This window comes from Ascaphus truei, chromosome 4 (assembly GCF_040206685.1).
Source record: "Ascaphus truei isolate aAscTru1 chromosome 4, aAscTru1.hap1, whole genome shotgun sequence".
NCBI lineage: Eukaryota > Metazoa > Chordata > Amphibia > Anura > Ascaphidae > Ascaphus > Ascaphus truei.
Genome location: NC_134486.1, coordinates 252,588,869 through 252,610,994, shown reverse-complemented (window position 1 = coordinate 252,610,994; position 22,126 = coordinate 252,588,869). Strand labels below are relative to the sequence as shown.

At 49.4% G+C, this 22,126-nt stretch overlaps 1 protein-coding gene across 1 annotated transcript in view; it reads left to right on the top strand.

The window, feature by feature from the left end:
• THEMIS (thymocyte selection associated) overlaps positions 1-22,126 on the top strand; it is an 80,368-nt gene that overhangs the window by 50,645 nt on the left and 7,597 nt on the right. The window contains exon 6 of the mRNA XM_075597277.1: positions 17,466-17,533. Within this exon, the coding sequence (XP_075453392.1) occupies positions 17,466-17,533 (68 nt within the window). The remainder of the gene's footprint in view (positions 1-17,465; positions 17,534-22,126) is intronic.

Below are 22,126 nucleotides of genomic sequence, written 5' to 3'. Positions count from 1 at the left end.
TGATCCTTGCCTGTGTTCAGCTGTGAAGTGTGAAAGCAGGAGCGGGGCTGCAGCTGTACTGGGGGGGGCGTGGCTAGAAACCCAGAGGGGTGAATAAATTACTGCCGGAGGCGTGCGCTGTGTAAGATCCTCCTGCGAGATCCCCGACAAGATGGCGGCTGCAAGAGGCAGCGCCGTGCGGGATCGCTGAGCCCCACGCCGAGGATACGCCAGCGGGGAGCGAGGGGCGGCAGCAACAACCTCTGAGGCAGGTAAGGAGGTGTTGCGTGAGCCGTGCTTCCTGACAGTACCCCCCCCTCCAAGGCTTTAACGGATACTTCTTATGAAAGCGTTTTAAGAGTTTTGGGGCGTGAATCTGACCTCGGGGAAGCCAGGTGTGTTCCTCAGGACCATAGCCCTTCCAGTGTACGAGAAACTGGACCTTCCCCCTGGAGAGACGTGAGACCACTATAGACTGTATTTCATACTCCTCGTGTCCTTGAACTATCACAGGGTCGGGTCTACGGGAATAATCTGGAAAGAGAGTGCACTGTACAAAAGGCTTCAATAACGAGTTATGAAAAACGTTGGGTACCCTCATTGCTGGTGGAAGTTGTAAACGGAAGGAGACAGGGTTGATTTGTTCCAGTATGGAAAAGGGTCCCAGAAATTTAGGTGCCAATTTTGGGGTAGGAGTTTTTAGTCGAATATTTTTTGCCGAAAGCCAGACCTTATCCCCTGGCTTGTATCTGGGAGAGGCTTGGCGACATCGATCAGCCTGGAGTTTGAACTTTCCTGCAGCCTCCTGGAGAGATGACTGGACCTTAGTCCAAGAGTCCTGAAGTAAGGAGATCTGTTCGTCGGCAGCTTGCACTCCTGAGGGAGTATTGGAGATGGGAAGACGAGCAGGATGGAATCCATAATTTATAAAAAATGGGGATATGCGTGTAGATTCGTTCTTCATGCAATTAATAGCAAATTCTGCCCAAGGCAGCAGTTCCGACCAGTTATCTTGGGTCTCGGACACAAAACAACGTAGATATTGCTCTAACGTCTGGTTGACTCTCTCCGTTTGTCCATTTGTTTGAGGATGATATCCTGAGGAAAAAGATTTTTTGGAGAAGGCTCGCCAGAACCTGGACACGAATTGGGAGCTTCTGTCTGAAACTATAGAAGTGGGAATCCCATGAATCCGAAAAATCTCCTTGGAAAAAATGTCCGCGAGGGCGGGTGAGGTGGGCAGACCCTTGAGGGGAATAAAGTGTACCTGTTTAGAAAAGCGATCTATTACTACTAAAATGGTGTTCATCCCTTTAGATCTGGGTAATTCAACAATAAAGTCCATAGAGATATGGGACCAGGGGCGTTCCGGAATAGGTAAAAGCATAAGTAAGCCAGAGGGTTTCTGTCAGAGGGCTTTGCATGAGCGCAAGTGGGGCAGGCGCTGGTGAATTCCCGGATGGTTCTAGCCATATTAGGCCACCAAAAGGTGCGTTGAATAAGGTCCAGGGTTCTCCAGAAGCCGGGATGTCCTGCAGAGCGGGAAGAATGACCCCACTCTAAGATCTTGGGACGAAATTCACAGGCAGCATACAGCCTCCCTTCTGGTACCTCTACACCACCTGGAATGTTCCTTTGAGCCCTAAGGATCTTGTCCAGAATGTTGAAAGAGGCCGCAGAAATTATAAGTCCCTTGGGTAGAATAGTCTCAGGAACTTCTTCGGGTCTCTCTTCCGGGGAGAACTGTCTGGATAAGGCGTCCGCCTTTACGTTCTTGGTGCCCGGGATGTATGATAAGGTGTACTTGAATCTGGAGAAGAGTGCCCAGCGAGCCTGGAGGGAGCCCAGGCGACGTGCAGTCTCATATAAAGAAGGTTCTTATGGTCAGTAAGGGAAATGTAGTTGGAGGGTGGTCACTGCAGCAGGAACTCAGCCGAATGCATAAGTGAATAAAAACAGCTTTATTGATTATGGTCTGTAAGACTAGAAATTGGCTCTCTAGAACCTTCCAGAAGGTGTCTCCACTCCAGATGAGCCATCTTAATAGCCAGCAGTTCCCTATTGCCCACATCGTAGTTCCTCTCCGCAGAAGAAATTTATTTTGTGAAAAAAATGCAGGGGTTCAATTGGTCTTGCGGGGAAGATTTTTGTGAGAGCACTGCACCTGCACTACAATCTGACGCATCAACCTCCAGGATAAAGGGCAGACTCGTGTCAGGATGTCGAACAATGGGGGCAGAAACGAATGTACTTTTAAAGTTTCGAAGGCTGAGGCTGCCTCAGGAGACCAAGCTGAGGGGTCGACCCCTTTCTTTGTGAGAGTGGTGATGGGTGCAATTATGAAGGAAAAATTCCGAATAAACCTTCGATAATAATTCGAAAAGCCTAAAAAACGTTGGATGGCCTTGAGGGAATTGGGTTGTGGCCAATTGAGATTTTAAGTTTCTCGGGGTCCATAGAGAAACCCTTGTCTGAGATGATGTACCAAAGGAAGGGCGTAGAGGACTCATGAAAGAGGCATTTCTCCATTTTGGCGTACAAGTGATTGGAACCGAGGCAGGAAAGGACAGGCCTGGTATGTTGAACATGATCCTGGAGATTGTTGGAAAAGATGAGAATATAGTCTAGATATACGATAACAAAGGAATTGAGTATGTCTCGAAAAATGTCGTTTATGAAGTCCTGAAAGACCGCTGGGGTGTTACAGAGCCCGACAGGCATCACCAGGTACTCGTAGTGACCGCTACGTGTATTGAATGCGGTCTTCCACTCGTCACCCTCCCGAATACGAATGAGGTTGTACGCCCCACGGAGGTCCAATTTTGTGAAGAACTTAGCCCCCTGGAGTCTATCAGTTCGGATATGAGGGGGAGGGGGTACCGGTTTTTGACTGTGATCCGGTTGAGGCCCCGATAGTCGATGCAGGGTCAAAGCGAATTGTCTTTCTTTTTAACGAAGAAAAAAAAACGGCACCTGCGGGGGAGGATGAATGGTGTATGAAGCCCTTCTCAAGGTTTTCACGGATGTATTCGTCCATGGCCTTGGTCTCTGGTACAGAGAGAAGATAGGACTTGGATCTAGGAAGTGTAGCGCCAGGAATCAGGTCGACAGGGCAGTCGTAAGACCTGTGGGGAGGCAAAACTTTAGCTCTAGTCTTGCAAAAGACGTCCAGGAAATCGGAGTAGGCCTCTGGTAGGTCGATTTTAGGAGTAGACAGAACCGTAATCCCGGCGTGTTGCATGGGAGGAATGGTGCTAGAAATGAGTAACTCCTTCGGTCTTGCCTCGCATTGTATAGGAGTGCGCGACCTCCAGTCAATGCGGAGATTGTGCTGCTGGAGCCAGGGTAGGCCAAGGGTGACCTGGGTCCTGGGGGAATGAATAGCATCCAACGTAAGGGTTTCAGTGTGACCATCAGTGGAAGATAAGTTGAGAGGAATCGTCTCAAGGGAAATGAAGGCCGGGTTCAAGGGTCAACCGTCGATCCCTTCTAATCCGATGGTTACTCTCTTCTTAGTGAGGGGAATGTTGTTAAGCTTTGTGAATTCCTGATCCACAAAGTTCCCTCCTGCCCCGGAATCAACAAAGGCGGCCGCAGAGGCGCGGAATGAGGGACCCGAAAGAGGGACCGGAATCAAAAGCTTCTTGGGGAGCTAGTCTTTGGAAAGGGGGCAAGGAGAAATGGCACCCAGGGAGAGCCCCTTTATACTCACTGGGTGGAGTCGTTTCCCGGATGCAGGGGACAATTCCGAATAAGGTGTTCAGGAGATCCGCAGTAGAAGCACAACCCATGGTCCCTACGGAGTTGTTGTATCGGAGGTCGGGTCTGTTGTGTCCGCAGTTGCATGGATTCCGGGGGTTCCAAGGCTGGGAACCGGGACGACTGAGGTCTTGGAGCTGGAAGAAACCAGGAAAGGGGGCGACCAAAGGCACAAAACGAGGGCGTTGGTGTTCGGAGCGTCGCTCCTGAAGGCGCTGATCCATCCGAATAGCCTGAGCAATCAATTCCTCCAACGCTCCTGGCCTGGGGTGAGCGGCGAGTTCATCCTTTACTGTATCCGATAACCCTGCCAGAAGACGGCGATGAGTGCCTCCTGGTTCCAACGGGTCTCCGCTGCTAGGGTCCGGAATTCCAGAGCATATCTGGCCACGGAACGGTGCCCCTGTGACAAAAGAAGAAGGGAAGAAGAGGCCGTATCTTGCGTGCGGGAGTGTCAAACACCTGCTTAAACTCCTGTCGAAAGTGAGCATAGTCTTGGGTTATCTCTGGCCGTAATTCCCAAATCGGAGAAGCCCATGCCAGAGCGCCACCAGTCAGGAGGGAGTACACATACACCACTTTTTTACATCCTGTGGTGAATTGAAGAGGCGCCATCTCGAATTGGACCTCACACTGGTTTAGGAAGCCGCGGCAAGCCTGCGGATCGCCAGCGTAGTGTTTCGGCACGGGTATCTTGGTCTCTGGTGCGGCTGCGCCAAGAGATCCGGGCTGAGATGGAAGGAAGCGCTAGGTGGTGCACCCTGGAGAGAAAGGTTGGTTAGCCGTTGAGCTAAGTCAGAGATTTGGGTTGACATGGTTTGGTTCTGTACTACCAGGGCCGAGAGAATTTGGTCTAATGTAGGTTCATTAGTCTCGATCTAGTCTGCATCGGTTGGACTCTGTATAATGTCACAGTAGTGCTGCCTGCAGACCAGACCCGTCCCTAAACTTAGGTGGAAAGTATAATACCACGCACCCGCAGCAGAGGGGCGTGTCCGGAGTGTGGTAGATTCGTTGCCAGGCCAGGAGTCTTTAGTAAGGGAACCAAAGGTACTTGCCGTGTCCGGAGATAGAAGGATCGTTGTGGTTGCCGTAGCCGGGGGTCGAGGGTGCCAGAGGTCCGGGAGGTAGAGGAGTGAGCCGAGATTGAGGGGCGCAGAGAGACTGCGTAGTGAGGAGTAAGCCGGGGTCCAGAGCCAGAGGGAGAGTCGAAAGCCAAGCCGGGTCAAACCTGAAGTACACGGAAGAACAAGAGCACAAACGAACACTAGCCCAACTAGCAGAAACTATGCAGAGCAATGATTCCCAGGAAGAACAGGAGTAATATATGTGGAAGGACCAATAAGGGAAGGAGACAGAGCGGGGGGGTGCCGTGGAGCACCTTGCGATTGGTGCAGGCTGTGATCCTTGCCTGTGTTCAGCTGTGAAGCGTGAAAGCAGGAGCGGGGATGCAGCTGTACACGGGGGGGCGTGGCTAGAAGCCCAGAGGGGCTCGGAATTTGGATCTCATATTCAGTCCACTTCCCAGACTTTTGTCAATCCTGGAGATTGCATTAAGGCCAGGCATAAATCATAATTGATAGTCAATTTTGGCATGTGGCCAACGGCTACCATGCGGCTGGGAGGTACCGTGCTCGTCAAGGCCCACTGCTGGACATACTGCCTGGACTGTAGCGACATTTTATATTGCAAATTTAAATGTTATAGTATACTTTTTTTCTTTTTGGCACCCCTGGTCTGAATCTCAGCAGCGCCTCCAAATATAACACCCTTTCCCTACCCCTGAGGGAAATAGCAGATACTAGTGTTACAGTGCTAACCTGTTAGGCTAACAGAAGGCCTAAGCCTCTGCTCCTGGGGAGCCTGGGGTGGCTGGTGCAGCGCCTCCTCCCGTGAGGATCCCAGCGTGGGCGGGATAGCCCCTCACGGGAACCGGTATACCTCTTGGGTATATCCCAAATAAGCACAATCCAAACAACGTATATGCAACACTCTTTACAAGGGTCTTATAGTATTCTCCACAATAACAGCACAGACACAGTAATACAGCTCAACCCCATTATAACGCAATCTGTTACAACGCGAATCCACATAACGTGATGCAAGCGTGGCTCCCAATTTACGCATATTTGAATACTTTACAACAGGGGTGAGCAAACTTTTTATGCCGAGCCCCCCTTTTCATCCATGAAATTTCTCGGGCCCCCCCCTGCCTGATGTAATCAAAATTACATGACGTCAGCGCACGTGAGCTGGTTCAGCCATTGAGGGCGAACCAGCTTTGTAACGCCCCCGCCACGCGTCTACAAAAAAAGTATTTATAGCACAAATTACATAACTTAAAAATAAATATTATAATATTTGTCTAATAGCGTTCCCATTTCTGCTGTATTATTAATCTCTCTCTTCCCGCCACATTAGAACACCTCAGGACCTCTCTAACCTCTTCCAGTCTCTCCCTGTATTTCTCACTCCCCCTCCAGTCCCTCTCTATTCCTCCCCTCAGTGTCTCCCCCTCCCCCCCCCACTCTCTTTCCCTCCCCCCAGTGTGTGTCTCTTTCTCCCTCCCCCCATTGTCTCTCACTCTCTCCCTCCCCCCATTGTCTCTCACTCTCTCCCCTCTTCCAGTCTCACACTCCTCTTCCAGTCTCTCCAACTCCCTGTATTTCTCACTCCCCCTCCAGTCCCTCTCTATCCCTCCCCTCAGTGTCTCCCCCCACTCTCTTTCCCTCCCCGTGTGTCTCTCTTTCTTCCTCCCTCCCCCTAGTGTCCCCCTCCCTCCATTGTCTCTCACTCTCCTTCCAGCCATTGCCTCTCCCTCCCCCCAGTGTCTCTCTTGCACTCTCCAACCAGCTATTGTTTCTCCCTCCACCCGGTGTCTCTCTCACACTCTCCCTCCAGCCATTGTGTGTCTCTCTCCCTCCTGCCAGTGTCTCCCTCCCTCCCACCAATGTCTCTCTCATCCCCATCCCCATGTAGCTCTTTCACCCCCCCTCCCCATGTCACACTCACTCTCACCCCCTCCCCATCTCACACTCTCACCCCCCTCATGTCGCTCACACCCTCCCCATGCCTCAGTCTCACACTCACTCCCCCATGTCCCAGTCTCACACTCACTCCCCCATGTCCCAGTCTCACACTCACTCCCCCATGTCCCAGTCTCACTCTCCCACCCCCCCATGTCCCAGTCTCACTCTCCCACCCCCCCATGTCCCAGTCTCACTCCCCCCCCATGTCCCAGTCTCACTCCCCCCACATGTCCCAGTCCCCCCCCCCATGTCCCAGTCTCACTCCCCCCCATGTGCCAGTCTCACTCCCCCCCCATGTCCCAGTCTCACTCCCCCATGTCCCAGTCTCACTCCCCCTCCATGTCCCAGTCTCACTCCCCCCCCATGTCCCAGTCTCACTCCCCCCCCATGTCCCAGTCTCACTCCCCCCACATGTCCCAGTCCCCCCCCCATGTCCCAGTCTCACTCCCCCCCATGTGCCAGTCTCACTCCCCCCCCATGTGCCAGTCTCACTCCCCCCCATGTGCCAGTCTCACTCCCCCCCCATGTGCCAGTCTCACTCCCCCCCCATGTGCCAGTCTCACTCTTCCCCATGTGCCAGTCTCACTCTTCCCCATGTCCCAGTCTCACCCCCCCATGTCCCAGTCTCACTCCCCCATGTCCCAGTCTCACTCCCCCATGTCCCAGTCTCACTCCCCCATGTCCCAGTCTCACTCCCCCATGTCCCAGTCTCACTCCCCCCATGTCCCAGTCTCACTCACCCATGTCCCAGTCCCACTCCCCCATGTGCCAGTCTCACTCCCCCCATGTGCCAGTCTCACTCCCCCATGTCCCAGTCTCACTCCCCCATGTCCCAGTCTCACTCCCCCATGTCCCAGTCTCACTCCCCCATGTCCCAGTCTCACTCCCCCATGTCCCAGTCTCACTCCCCCATGTCCCAGTCTCACTCCCCCATGTCCCAGTCTCACTCCCCCATGTCCCAGTCTCACTCCCCCATGTCCCAGTCTCACTCACCCATGTCCCAGTCCCACTCCCCCATGTGCCAGTCTCACTCCCCCCCATGTGCCAGTCTCACTCCCCCCACATGTCCCAGTCCCCCCCCCCATGTCCCAGTCTCACTCCCCCCCATGTGCCAGTCTCACTCCCCCCCCATGTGCCAGTCTCACTCCCCCCCCCATGTGCCAGTCTCACTCCCCCCCCATGTGCCAGTCTCACTCCCCCCATGTCCCAGTCTCACCCCCCCATGTCCCAGTCTCACTCCCCCATGTCCCAGTCTCACTCCCCCATGTCCCAGTCTCACTCCCCCATGTCCCAGTCTCACTCCCCCATGTCCCAGTCTCACTCCCCCATGTCCCAGTCTCACTCCCGCCCCATGTCCCAGTCTCACTCCCCCATGTCCCAGTCTCACTCCCCCATGTCCCAGTCTCACTCCCCCATGTCCCAGTCCCACTCCCCCATGTGCCAGTCTCACTCCCCCATGTCCCAGTCTCACTCACCCATGTCCCAGTCCCACTCCCCCATGTGCCAGTCTCACTCCCCCCATGTGCCAGTCTCACTCCCCCATGTCCCAGTCTCACTCCCCCATGTCCCAGTCTCACTCCCCCATGTCCCAGTCTCACTCCCCCATGTCCCAGTCTCACTCCCCCATGTCCCAGTCTCACTCACCCCCCCCCATGTCCCAGTCTCACTCACCCCCCCCCATGTCCCAGTCTCACTCACCCCCCCCATGTCCCAGTCTCACTCACCCCCCCCCCATGTCCCAGTCTCACTCACCCCCCCCCATGTCCCAGTCTCACTCACCCCCCCCATGTCCCAGTCTCACTCACCCCCCCCCCATGTCCCAGTCTCACTCACACCCCCCCCATGTCCCAGTCTCACTCACACCCCCCCCCCATGTCCCAGTCTCACTCACACCCCCCCCCCATGTCCCAGTCTCACTCACACCCCCCCCATGTCCCAGTCTCACTCACCCCCCCCCCCCCCATGTCCCAGTCTCACTCACACCCCCCCCATGTCCCAGTCTCACTCACACCCCCCCCCATGTCCCAGTCTCACTCACACCCCCCCCCCATGTCCCAGTCTCACTCACCCCCCCCCCATGTCCCAGTCTCACTCACACCCCCCCCATGTCCCAGTCTCACTCACACCCCCCCCCATGTCCCAGTCTCACTCACACCCCCCCCCCATGTCCCAGTCTCACTCACACCCCCCCCCCATGTCCCAGTCTCACTCACACCCCCCCCCCATGTCCCAGTCTCACTCACACCCCCCCCCCATGTCCCAGTCTCACTCACACCCCCCCCATGTCCCAGTCTCACTCACACCCCCCCCCCCCCCATGTCCCAGTCTCACTCACACCCCCCCCATGTCCCAGTCTCACTCACACCCCCCCCCCATGTCCCAGTCTCACTCACCCCCCCCCCGCATGTCCCAGTCTCACTCACACCCCCCCCCCCATGTCCCAGTCTCACTCACACCCCCCCCCATGTCCCAGTCTCACTCACACCCCCCCCCCATGTCCCAGTCTCACTCCCCCCCCCCCCCCCATGTCCCAGTCTCACTCACACCCCCCCCCCATGTCCCAGTCTCACTCACACCCCCCCCCATGTCCCAGTCTCACTCACCCCCTCTCCCCATGTCACACACGCAGGAAGCAGGAAGCAACGAGATGCTGCTGTGTACTGTAGCACAGCGCAGCACAGCGCCACCTAATGGCCAAAAGAAAAATTGCAGCTGCAGACGGCTTTTTTCCCTCTGCTCCTGGCAAAATCGGCGCTGCTTCCTGCGCCCCCCCTAAACAATCTTGTGCCACCCCAGGGGGGCGCGCCCCCCAGTTTGCGCACCGCTGCTTTACAACACGATTATTGGTATTGTAAATACATTATTGTGCAATGCATACAATTGTACATTATTTCTAATGCGATCCGCATATAGTGCAATGTAATTGTTTGGACCCCAAGCACAGCGGTATATGGAGGTTGAGCTATAGGTTGAGCTATAGCAGGTCCCTCACTACTGGCCAGCTGTACAACACTCCACTACAGTGAAGGGGAGACTAGCTGGGGCCTAGGGGGAACGGGTCTGGCTTAGTCCAGGGGCTTGACTAGCTCCCTGGACACTGCCTCTCCCTTCACAGGCTTCGTCAGGACTGAGCACGCCACCTCCAGTCCACGGAGGAAATCCTGAACAGCAAGGACTTCCTCTTCCGACAGCGCCAACCACAAGATGGCCACTGCCTTGCACACAGTCCATTCAGGGTGAATAAAGGACAGATGTTTGGGTCAGCGGTTTGCTCTGTGGTTAGCCTGTGGTCAGCCTGGAACCCCTGTAGTCCCTCCTCCTGCACTTAAGAGAAAATGGAGTACGATCCGGAAGTGTGAGGGCGCGAGTGCAGGTGCACGCAACCGGATACAGGCGGCAACTGGAGGAGAGGAAACACAGGGGAAGACGAGAGAGGCAAGACATAGGCAACTGACTAATTTATTACCTAATGCTGAGTCTGAGTGCTGAATGCAGCACCACAGAATGTGAGTGAGATTTGTCCCCAAGTCATTTTTTCGTTTTTCTGCCTTATTAAAATAATCTGCACCATTGAGGAGTGTTTGTTTGTGCTCCTCTCATGTCTACAGCTTTTTACTTCAATTTATATCAGTTTATTTGGGTCAAAGATGGTCTATACCTATAAATCTCACTGTGAATTTTGCCTGAAGTTCTCAAAAGAAAGTGATGTTTGAGAGAGAGGTGTAAAGAGAAATCAAGCTCCATCTGTGTATTGTGTAAAAAAATGAATACATTAAAATAACATTCATTTTTTTTAATTGAAATCTTTGCATAAATATATCTTCAGGTAACATGTTGCTAACAACTATCACAAAAAGCATACAATAACAATATTAAATTATAATTATATTGTGTACACAATCACAGCAGAAAAATGGAAACAATTTTTCATAATAGCATTTTACGTACTAGTTTGCCATTATATAGTGAAGGAGGGTTCCTGTTTTGTATGTTAATTTATCTGTAAAATGTCAGCAGAGTTAAAGTAATGCAGATCACTTTATATTCCACAAAGGTTACAATCCCCTTTTCTTTAGAACAAACTGCTCTGTTTTATTCTAATCTCGTTATAACTGTCACAGAGATTAGAAAGCCACAGAACAAACAGGACGGCAGAATTAAATTGAATAAGAGAGAAAGGGAAATAAAGGAGAATGAAGTTGAAGTATTGGTGGAACTTCAGGGCTTTGTATTAAATTAAGAGACAAAGCCGGAGCCACTTAATATAATGTAATTGAGTTTCCATTTTTGCAGCATGCACATAGCCATGTATGCATTTGCATTTTACAAGCATTTTAATTGTTGAATAAAATTGATCTTTTTCCTTCATCAAAACCTTTGACCTTGAGATTGTAGTAAATAGAAGCAGCTACTGGAGACTTACAATACAATTCCATAATATTATAATGTATGAGATTTTAGTGCGCTGTATTGTGTAATGTTTACATTACTGAATACAGATTTTTTTTTTTAAGATTTGGTCCAGCATTGAAAGGTTCAAAATATACATGATCTATATCTCAACCTGGTCCTTTTTTAAAAATATATATCAGTGCCGTGCTTGGACATTTAGCGGAAGAGCAGTAGAGGCCTTAGGCCTTGGCCCCATTGAACGCGACCGCGTGCGTGATGGAGCGAACAAAGAGATGGCCCTTAATGGGGCCGGCCCCATTCAGTGCGCCATCACGTATTCACAAAGCGAGATGGCGAGACCACATTTTGAAAAGTAAAAAAAAAAAAACACTTTTGATGCTGCGGCTGAGCGATGGTCATGTCGGCGGTTCAACCAATCAGGGCGAACCAGCCGTGTGACATCATGGCTGCGCCCCCGCCATGCCTCCCGTCGCGAGTGATCTGAAGTCCTCAGATCGCTCAGGTGAAGGTCACTAGCGCCGCTAGCTGCTCCGCTGCTCGCACGCACTCACTGGGGCCGTAGCCTTAGCTAGCTCTAGCATGTAAAGCAAGTGCAGGAAATAGTTTTTCGGTGGGGACGCTGTGCATATGAAATCAGTAACATAATGTAAAATTGTATAAACTCCGAGGGGAGGGGGGGAGGAGGTAGCAGCAGCGCCCCTCACTCCAACTTTCAACCCCACGGTCAAGTGTTTTGGCTGATTCCACATGCTTCATCAAGGACGAGTTTGTGAACAAGTCCCACAAGCATTGGTTCACTGTTAGTGACCCGTGAGGATCCTCTGCATGGAGTATATTTTCTAACTAGAGAAATTACATGCATACGATATTGTGCCTGTCCACAATGTGTACAGTACATGATTGTTGGCCCTGATTAGAAATATAATGGTATTTAATGGTAGAAAGTAAACTCAGTGATAGAGGTAATAAGCGACTTACTTCCCCTCTTACAATATTCTGTCTAGGTGACTTTCATAACTGGAACCATTGCAATCCCAGTACAAATCCAGTAAAATTGAATACACCGTTTCTATACAAATGATGTACAGACACAACTTTATGTAATACAGTTTCTTTACATATATTCAGTGTTTGACAATCATATACATTTACACGCCCAGGGCGAGTGGATTTAACCTCCGGGCGAGTAAATATTGACCCAAGCAGCACACGTGTGTTTTTTTTAAATTTCCCTGATCGCGCTGAAATTTTCCCTGCTGATTGGCGCATGCTCCCAGGCTTTTGTGGGCGCGTGGCCAGGCTCTATACGAGCCCGCCCCTAACGAGCGGCCTCCCTTGTGATTGGTTGAGGCCCCTGCTCGCCACTGATTGCTGCTCTCCGCTATGTTAGCCGGTGGCTCTTTCCCATTTTCAGTTCTGGGCCCCGCCTTGCACACACGCACACTCACCCGTCCGCTGATTGCCCACCAGCGTTGTGTTCCAAGTCTTGCGCTCCAGCCAATCGCCGCCTCGCATTGCATCCCCACGCCGTGCCCCGCGCTGTGATTGGTGGGTTCCCTCCCCCTGGTCCCGCCCCTGCTCGAGCTGTCATTGGTGTGCTCCCTGCTCTACGCGTATTGGCCGGTGGTTCGCGCGCGGATTGGCCACTCTCTCTCTGTGCCGGTGCGCGTCCCCGCTGCTTCAGACGGTTCAGAGAGCGAGCAGGAGCACGCGAGGCACCGGGACATGGAGCCGCCCCCGGGGACCAGGCCGGTACCGCCTCCCCGCCACGGGTCTGTGGACCACAAACCCATCAGACCCCCGAGGAGAGGCCCGGACACCAGGGAGCAGAGAGACCTCTGAGAGGTAACAAGTTATGTCAGAGGCCCTGAGCATAGAGGAATGTGGGAGCGGAAGAGTGACGCGGGAGTGACGCGGGAGGAATGTGGGAGCGGAAGAGAGACCCAGGAGAGGCACAGCGAGTGCACAGGAAGGTGTGTGTGTGTGTGTATGTGTGCATGGGAGAGTGTGTGTGTGTGTGTGCATGGGAGAGTGTGTGTGTGTGTGTGTGTGTGTGTGTGTGTGTGCATGGGAGAGTGTGTGTGTGTGTGTAGGATACCAGAAGTGTCACATCACCCCCCCCCCACCCAATCACCTCACCACCCCCCTACCCAATCACCCCACCCAATCACCTCACCACCCCCCCACCCAATCACCCCACCACCCCCCACCCAGTCACCACGTCACCCAATCAACCCCCCAGTCTCTCGCCCTCTCTCTCTCACCCTCTCTCTCTCTCACCCCCTCTCTCTCTTTCTCACCCCCCCTCTCTCTCTCACCCCCTCTCTCTCTCACCCTCTCTCTAACTCTCACCCCCTCTCTCTCACCCCCTTTCTCTCTCACCCTCTCTCTGTGTCTGTCTCACTCTGTTTCTGGATCTCTTATTTACCCTATATATCTTAACTTCCCTATACTACACCAAAATAACCTATACTGCTTTCTTCCAGATCTGACTCAAGCTTCACACGGAAGACATCGGAACCCCCCCTAACCCAGAATACAGGTAGGGAACACATCCCCTCCAATGTATAACATTGCAGGAATGAGGGTACCTGGACATTGAGGGACTGCGGACCAGGTAAGATCCCAGGCGGGATTGCTGCTTTAGATATTGTGAAGCGGGGACGTCCAGACACTGGTTAAGGGGTTCAGGAAACTAGTCACTCACACCTGGCTTTTATTTCTAGATCCGACATTTACACACACACACACACACACACACACACACACACACACACACACACACACACACACACACACACACACACACACACACACACACACACACACACACACACACACACACACACACACGTAACAAGGACTAATTGTAGTATAATGTAATACAATAAATACATTTATGTCAAAAACAAATGTTGTTCTGACTAGGAATTTATTAAAAAAAAAATTATATATTTTATTTTAAGCGGGGTTGGGGGCGGGACTGGGGGCGGGGCTAGGGGCGGGGTTAGGGGCGGGAATAGGTGGCGAGTAGATTTTTTGGTTGGGCGAGTAGATTTTTGGGTGATTTGTCGAACACTGCATATATTGTTAGACTCAACAATTTCTACGCTTGAGTCACATCCACATGAGAAGCATCAACACCATGGTGGAGATGACATTGAAGACGTGAGAAAACAATTTGATAAAAGCATATTGCAAATTCAATCAGATACTGGAAACTCAAAAGGTATTTAATGAAATATGTATTTCTCCTCCTAGACGCAAGTTACTCTTTTTCCTTTTTAGATGTGTTTTATGGTAAACATACCAGACTTACCGTAAATATTTAGTTAATATTTTATCTATCTACTGTATCTGTCTGTTTTTCTGTCCATCTAGCTCCCTTCTGTATGATTGGGTATCAGTTTCTGAGCCAGGCGGGGCTGACACATTACTCAACGTAGATTTTTTTAAAATTTAATTCTCAGCAAGAAATGTGGATTAATAGAACTGCTCTGTCCTCATGTGATGAACCAGCACACTGGTCCAGATAGCAAATCTCTCTGAAAGCACCAGTATATATATATATTTGTAAAAAAAACCAGTATTCCAACTTCATTCTCATATCATTATTACTCGTGCATATTTAATTTTCCTGTGCCCTAGCTTTATCTTCTGTCAGCTGTTGTTATCTTCCTTCTGTGTCCCAGGGTGTAAGGAACTGGGTGGGCTTGTTTCTGTGTTTAGCAGATGTTGGGTTAGCCAAGGTAGCAAATATTTTTGCCTTCAGGCAAGGTCAATTATCAGCAGACCTTGTGCAATTGTTGCAAGTTTAATGCAGCTGTATTTGCCTGTACCATGATAAGATATTTTGCTTATCTTCTTCAAACTAACCCTATTTGACAGAACATTAACCCATCACTTGCTGGTTCATGGTTGCGTACTCATCATATTAAGCAGTCTCTCTGTTATGGTGGTCTCTTATGGGAGTCTTACAGTCCAACAGTTTTCAAATGTGTAATTTTCTTCTATTTACTTTTTGAAATAAAAAATGATTTCATTTCTGGCACTGAATAGAACATAGCTTTCCCTGTTTATTTGATGTGCCTCCCTGCTCTAAATCCATGGATAATTTTAAGTGATGTTATACCGTATATATATATTTTTTATTTGCCGTATGTGGGAAAAATTGTAATGGCATAAAAGCAGTGTATTTGTAACAACATTTTTCTCCCATGGGAAGTAAAAAAAAAAAAAAAACTTTCACAAAGATATTATGCTCCTTGATATATTTTTCATTTTGGTATGAAACAGTGTAAATCTTTCATCTTTCATATCTATCATTTCTATCACGTGTTCCCTTTCCCCCTGCCACTCTTACTACACTTTGATTTCTCCTGTTTGACATAATTTTAAAACTACATTCACTTCCAGATGTACCAGTATGGCATTGCAGAGAAATAGTTAATTATATCCTATATATATATATATATATATATATTGTTTTTTGTTTGTAAATCATCCTTTCTAATACTCAGCACCCTAAGGCCGCATGTATAGTGCAAGCGACGGTGTGCGCGATGTCGGATGCCACCAAAACAAAGTTGTTTACCTTTATGATGGCGCCCATAGTGCGAGCGACCAAACGCGATGGCGCTACCAATTTTTTGCGAGACAAACAATTTTGTGTTTGGCGCGCAACGGCTGGGTCATGTGCGCGGTTCAACCAATGAGGGCAAACCGCTCATGGGACATCATGGCCACGCCTACGCCATCCCTCCCCCACCACCTCAGATCTAGTTCAGGTTTCGTGCGAGCCATAATACAGATATGTATGTGTAGCGCTGTTTCCCCCACCCTATGGGAAATGTGGTGAGTACTGAGTGTGTGGTGCTTTACCTGTGGCTCACAGGAGGCTTGAACCTCCGCTGCTGGGAGCCCGGGGTGTACCTTATCCATCTGGTGACAGCGCCTCCACCTGTGAGGGATCCTTACAGCGCAGATATCCCCATCACAGGACCCAATGCAATAAGATCACACACTTGTATTTAATAACAGTTTACTGAACACATGTTAAACTAGATATATCATTAACCCACGTACAATATAGGCCTCACACGGCCGCAGCCCCACCATGCCCTCCAACCGTAGTGTCCACCTCTGATGGGATTTCCCCAAAGTACTGAGGGGCCCATGGGCACCCAACCTCCCTGGTGTCCACAAGAATCAACCCACCCAATATGTGAGACAGCGCTGCCCACAGTAACTGGAAGTGTTATAGTTGGGGCACATTGTGAGGTTCCTGCCCAGATGCTCCAGCATCCGGGTATGGCCGAAAAGCAAAAGGGATCCACTGATCCAGCGACGTCGATGTCAGTGAAGCCTCCGCCCCTGAGTGGGGTGAACTCCAGTAGGCGTGTCTCACCTTTGATAGTCTATGATAGTGCGGTGGTGGTCCGGCCCCAGACCACAGTCCGCAAATTGCAGCGCGGCATCTTCAAATGGCACTATTTACTAACTTTATACAGCTACAGGGGAAATGTCCTTAGCTAGGGGTTTTCCTGTAGCAGCCAATATCTGATTAGGTGAGTGGGGCCTATCTTGGACCTTAGGCTGCGACCCGACTGGCGCGGATCGCGCTTATGCTTGAGAGTGGTGACATCACCAGCTCTCCAAGCATGAGCACGAGCGTGCGCGGGGACTTGCCCATATACATTTATGTAAATTAAAGCGGCAAGCACCGTGTGTCCAGAGCGGTTAGTGCCAGCGGGGCCGCAGCCTTAAAGGGTTAATCTGGCCTAGTCTGGGTGCCGAGAGCCAGCCTGGCAGGCGCGCGTGCAGCGCAGGCACTGGGGCCGTAGCCTTATGATGGAATGAGAGAGTTTATTAATACAGTACAACTGCTTTTTATTTTCAGCCCACAATGTCAGTTCTTTGTAAGGACATTTTGATTTCTATTATAAAGTCTCTCTCCTGTCTCCTCTCTCTATCTTTGGTTTCTCTCCTCTGTCTCCTCTCCAATATCTCCTCTGTCTCTCATATACATGCTCTAAAAAGCTTTGCACAACTTTTATATGCACTTTCTCCAATGCATAGCACTCAATGCCCCCCAAACATATATTCCTACAGTGAACAAAATATTTAGCTCTTTGAACTGAATATATTTCGCTTTAAAGTGCATAAAGAAAGTAGTGGCCAAAAGTTGCCCTAATCTTCTATAAGCATAACAATTACCATGATAATTCTGTTTAGCTGTATAAGGTTGTTTGTCTGTGTTTAACCAGAAATATCTTTGTAAAACAGATGAAAAACAAAGTCCAGCTGTTCCACTTCGGAAGCCAAACTCTGGAAAGGAATCGCTATATTCCTAGGTAAGGCTGAAATCTATCATTCCACAGATAAAAAAATATATTCAATTGGGCTCTGTCTGGAAACAAAATGTTGCTAGACAACTGGCTCCAGGTCACCCAAACACATCCAGCCAGAGCAGATTTTACATTTGACCCCACAAACGATCAACCAACAGACACTTTCTTTCTGAGCATGGGGTTTAACTTTACAGGCAACTTTATTAAATGGATGGGCATTTCCAGGGATTAAAAAGCCAAAGGCCACTCCCCTTGAGAGCATTATGTAAAACACGTATGATGTGAATTTGCTGGACACGTTTGTTTTTTCTGTATTGGGAGGATTTCTACATGTTTATGCATAAGTAATTAGAAAGCAATCATCAGGATTATGTCTGAAAATAAAAGTATGGGGTGGGGGGGGGGAGGGAATGTATAAATGGATATTTTGGGCCGAAAAGAATATTTCACTTTGCATCACTGACCGCTTGGCGCTGTGCGGTAATTTGCATGACCCTTGTACCCTCGACTCTGCCCATTCCATTTAATAACCCATCCAAATAAATAGAGACTCCTTGGTTCGGGACAAATGGCCACAACCTTTAATTAAACATAAACAGCAACATCCTGGACCTGGTCAGCAAGTAGCCCCAATCAGTGAATCTGATTTTGCTCACTGACGCTACATGACCCAGAGAGCACTCATAGTTCGCACCACCTGGGGTCTCTCTTAGGAGTACACCCGCAGGCCCGTAGCACCTGTCCCTGACTAAAGAGTGCATCCTTTTGGACCCCCACATGCCATCACATTAACCACCTTGGAACTGACCAATCCACACCCTTCCAAAGACGATGCCATTTGACCCCTCACATTTTCCACACTGCCGCCAACAACAGTGCAGACTCCTTCAAACCTATATAAATTAACCAACGCTATTCCGGAGAGGTGAACACCATCCTCCCAACAAAGACCAGTGCCTCCGGACCAGCCGAGGCACCATCTGAGATGTTGTCACAACAAATTTTACTATCAACTGGGCCATATCCCAAATGGATCGCATTAATTAATTCCTACATCTCATTACCCTCACATGTAGGATTAGAATATTCTGGACCTCTCTCCACCCAACTCTCCCACACACTGCCAAATAACGGTCAAGCCAACAATCCTTCTTGTCCATCCTAACTGGAGTTATCACCCTATTGAGCAGACTCCTTCCCTGTGATGCCTCCTTAGTTACTCTTCTCCCTCCTAAAGCACTGGTGTTATGTTTGTCAGGCTTAGGTTGTACAGGAACTCGAATGTTTTTGGATTATGGAAAAACTCAAAATAATCAGAAATATTTTACATTTTTTGTGCCTTTTTCAAACTTTTCGAATTTGAAAATGAATCCCCAAGATCTACTTGAACATCCGAACTAACTTCTAAGTTTAGATTTTGACCCCGCAAACCAGCCAATCCACATGACCACATCTATGCAATATGATGGAAAATAAAATTGTGCAATGTAATTTTTGTTCTGGTGAAGTTAAGAGAATTGAGATAATTACAACTTTAATATGTGTAGAACCTTGGCAAGGATGCAAGAGCTTTTAGAAAAATAAAAAATATATACATGCAGGATAAGAAAAAAACAACGTCAAGTTAAAAAAAAGATAATGTGTAAATAAACATTTTAGGAATCAAAAAACACTAAATAAATCAGATTTTTAATAGAATTAAATTAATGTGGATTTCAGAATTGTATTTTCATTTATTAATAACGACTGGGTAGTAGGGATACACAGAAAGTTCAGAACCACTTATAATTTAGATTATGTGAGTATACATGTAGGAGACGAGTGCAGAGGTATAACCGGGGCGACATAAGGTTTGAGGACAATAAACATTGGCATTTATTTAGCCAGTATATTCTAAAATCATTACAGGTTTAAGGCAGCATATAAAATAAACAAAACAGCCTATCTTTTTGTAAGTGCTGACTCACACATCCCAGACCCTATCGGCAAGGCAGGGAGGATAGGCCCCTTACAGCCTCGAACTACAAAGTCCAAAGAGGTACCTGTAATAGGGTGACCAGATGTCCTGGTTTAGCTGGGACAGTCCCGTTTCTTTAAGGTCTGTCCTGGTGGCCCGACAAACTTTAAAATGTCCCGTTTTTTTGTGGCTGTCCCGGCTTTGACCAGAGAAAGTGGGGCAGGAGTGAGCAAGAATGCAGGGAGGAGAGCAGAGGCCGGTCTGACTGCAGCTACAGAGGGTGGGGGCGGGGTTAGAGGCAGAGGAGCCCCAGTACCGGAAGTGAGGTGGCTTCCCCCCCAACCAAGCTCCACAGTGAAAGGTAGGACACACTCACCCCCCCCCCCCTTCCTACCTGCAGCTGCTCCTCAGAGCTGGTGTCAGTGTCTCAGTGCAGGGTCAGTGTCTCTGTGTCTGCGCATTGTCAGTGTGTGTCTGCGCAGGGTCAGTGTGTGTCTGTGCAGGGTCAGTGTGTGTCTGTGCAGGGTCAGTGTGTCAGGGCAGGGTCAATATCAATGTGTGTCAGTGCAGAGTCAGTGTGTGTCTGTGCAGGGTCAGTGTGTCAGTGTGTGTCTGTGCAGGGTCAGTGTGTCAGGGTCATTGTGTGTCTGTGCAGGGTCAGTGTGTCGGGGCAGTGTGTCAGGGTCATTGTGTGTCTGTGCAGGGTCAGTGTGTCAGTGCAGGGTCAGTGTGTCTATGTCAGTGTGTGTCTGTGCAGGGTCAGTGTGTGTCTGGGCAGGGTCCGTGTGTCAGGGCCAGTGTGTGACTGTGAAGGGTCAGTGTGTATCTGGGCAGGGTCAGTGTGTCAGAGTCAGAGTGTCGGGGCAGTGTGTGTCTATGCAGGGTCAGTGTGTTAGGGTCAGTGTGTGTCTGTGCAGGGTCAGTGTGTCAGGGTCAGTGCAGGTCTGTGCAGGGTCAGTGTGTGTCTGTGCAGGGTCAGTGTGTGTCTGTGCAGGGTCAGTGTGTCAGTGTCTCAGTGCAGGGTCAGTGTGTCAGTGTCAGTGTGTGTCTGTGCAGGGTCAGTGTGTCAGTGCAGGGTCAGTGTGTCAGCATCAGTGTGTGTCTGGGCCGGGTCAGTGTGTCAGGGTCAGTGTGTGTCTGTGCAGGGTCAGTGTGTGTCTGTGCAGGGTCAGTGTGTCAGTGTCTCAGTGCAGGGTCAGTGTGTCAGTGTCAGTGTGTGTCTGTGCAGGGTCAGTGTGTCAGTGCAGGGTCAGTGTGTCAGCATCAGTGTGTGTCTGGGCCGGGTCAGTGTGTCAGGGTCAGTGTGTGTCTGGGCAGGGTCAGTGTGTGTCTGGGCAGGGTCAGTGTGTGTCTGTTCAGGGTCAGTGTCTGCTGTGTGTGTCTGGTCAGGGTCAGAGTCTGTGCAGGGTCAGGGTCTGTGACAGTGGCTGTGCAGGGTCAGGGTTTGTGACAGTGGCTTTGCAGGGTCAGAGTCTGTAACAGTGACTGTGCATGGTCAGGATCTGTGACAGTGGCTGTGCAGGGCCAGTGGCTGTGCATGGTCAGGGTCTGTGCAGGGTCAATGAATGAATACATACTTGATATAGATATGTGATGTAATTAGTGCATCCAGTGTATTTCTGTGTTGTTAACACTCCTTTGTGTTAACACTCTCCCTCCCAACAGCACAGGTCACATACTGTAGGGGCACATTTATCAAGTGCCGGTATGTGTTAACGCACCCATTCTGGCATTAACTCCCGTTGACTTCAACAGGCGCTAACACACTGGAACTAATGCGTTAACCCAGTGCTGGCACTTGATAAATGTGTCCCATAGTGTGTGTGCCCTATTTATAGTCTCTGCAGTGAGTAAAATGTAAGATAAATTACATTGCATATTGACTTTTGTATGCTTGCCAAACTTTGGCAAAGTGCTCAATTTGTCACAAAACAAACTTAGTAAACTAGTGCAAAATTTCAAACATCTCTAATGCCTATATTTACTATAATTCTCTCATAGGAATCACACAAGGCAACACACACTGAGTTACAATAACCAAATGTAAAGCTTGAGAAATGGCAAATATGTTTTTATGTGTTATACAGATATTTGTACAATAAATTGCCAATTAATTTTCCATTCATTTCATCCATCTCAAATGACTTGGATGAATGAATTTCATCTGCTCTGTAGAATTTTACCAGAGTCTGAATAAACCACACACTCTGCATTAGAACATTGGAGAAACCACCAAGTTGTATGGAAGAATATATATAAAGAAGATAGCATTTTGCATCATCAATTTTCTCCAGTGCACACATTCTTATTTGCATCATATTTGACCAACATCAATTATATGAAAGATGTTGTATTTTCTTTGCACTCTAATATTGTGACGAACAACGTCTTTCCTAACTGTTCCAGAATGAATTCCCCAAAGCATATATTGGTTCAAACACAGTAAAGTTAAAGCAACACATTCATTCTTTGGCATAGATGGATGCAACGTGTAATTGATCAACTCAGTATTATAATAGGCATTTGCAATCCGTAATATAGCAAGAGAAAAGTGGGGTAGTGTAACACATACTAATATTGAAGCATGGTGCATTTAGGGGTAGTACCATCTTCAACTATTGTAAAATAGCACTGCAGGG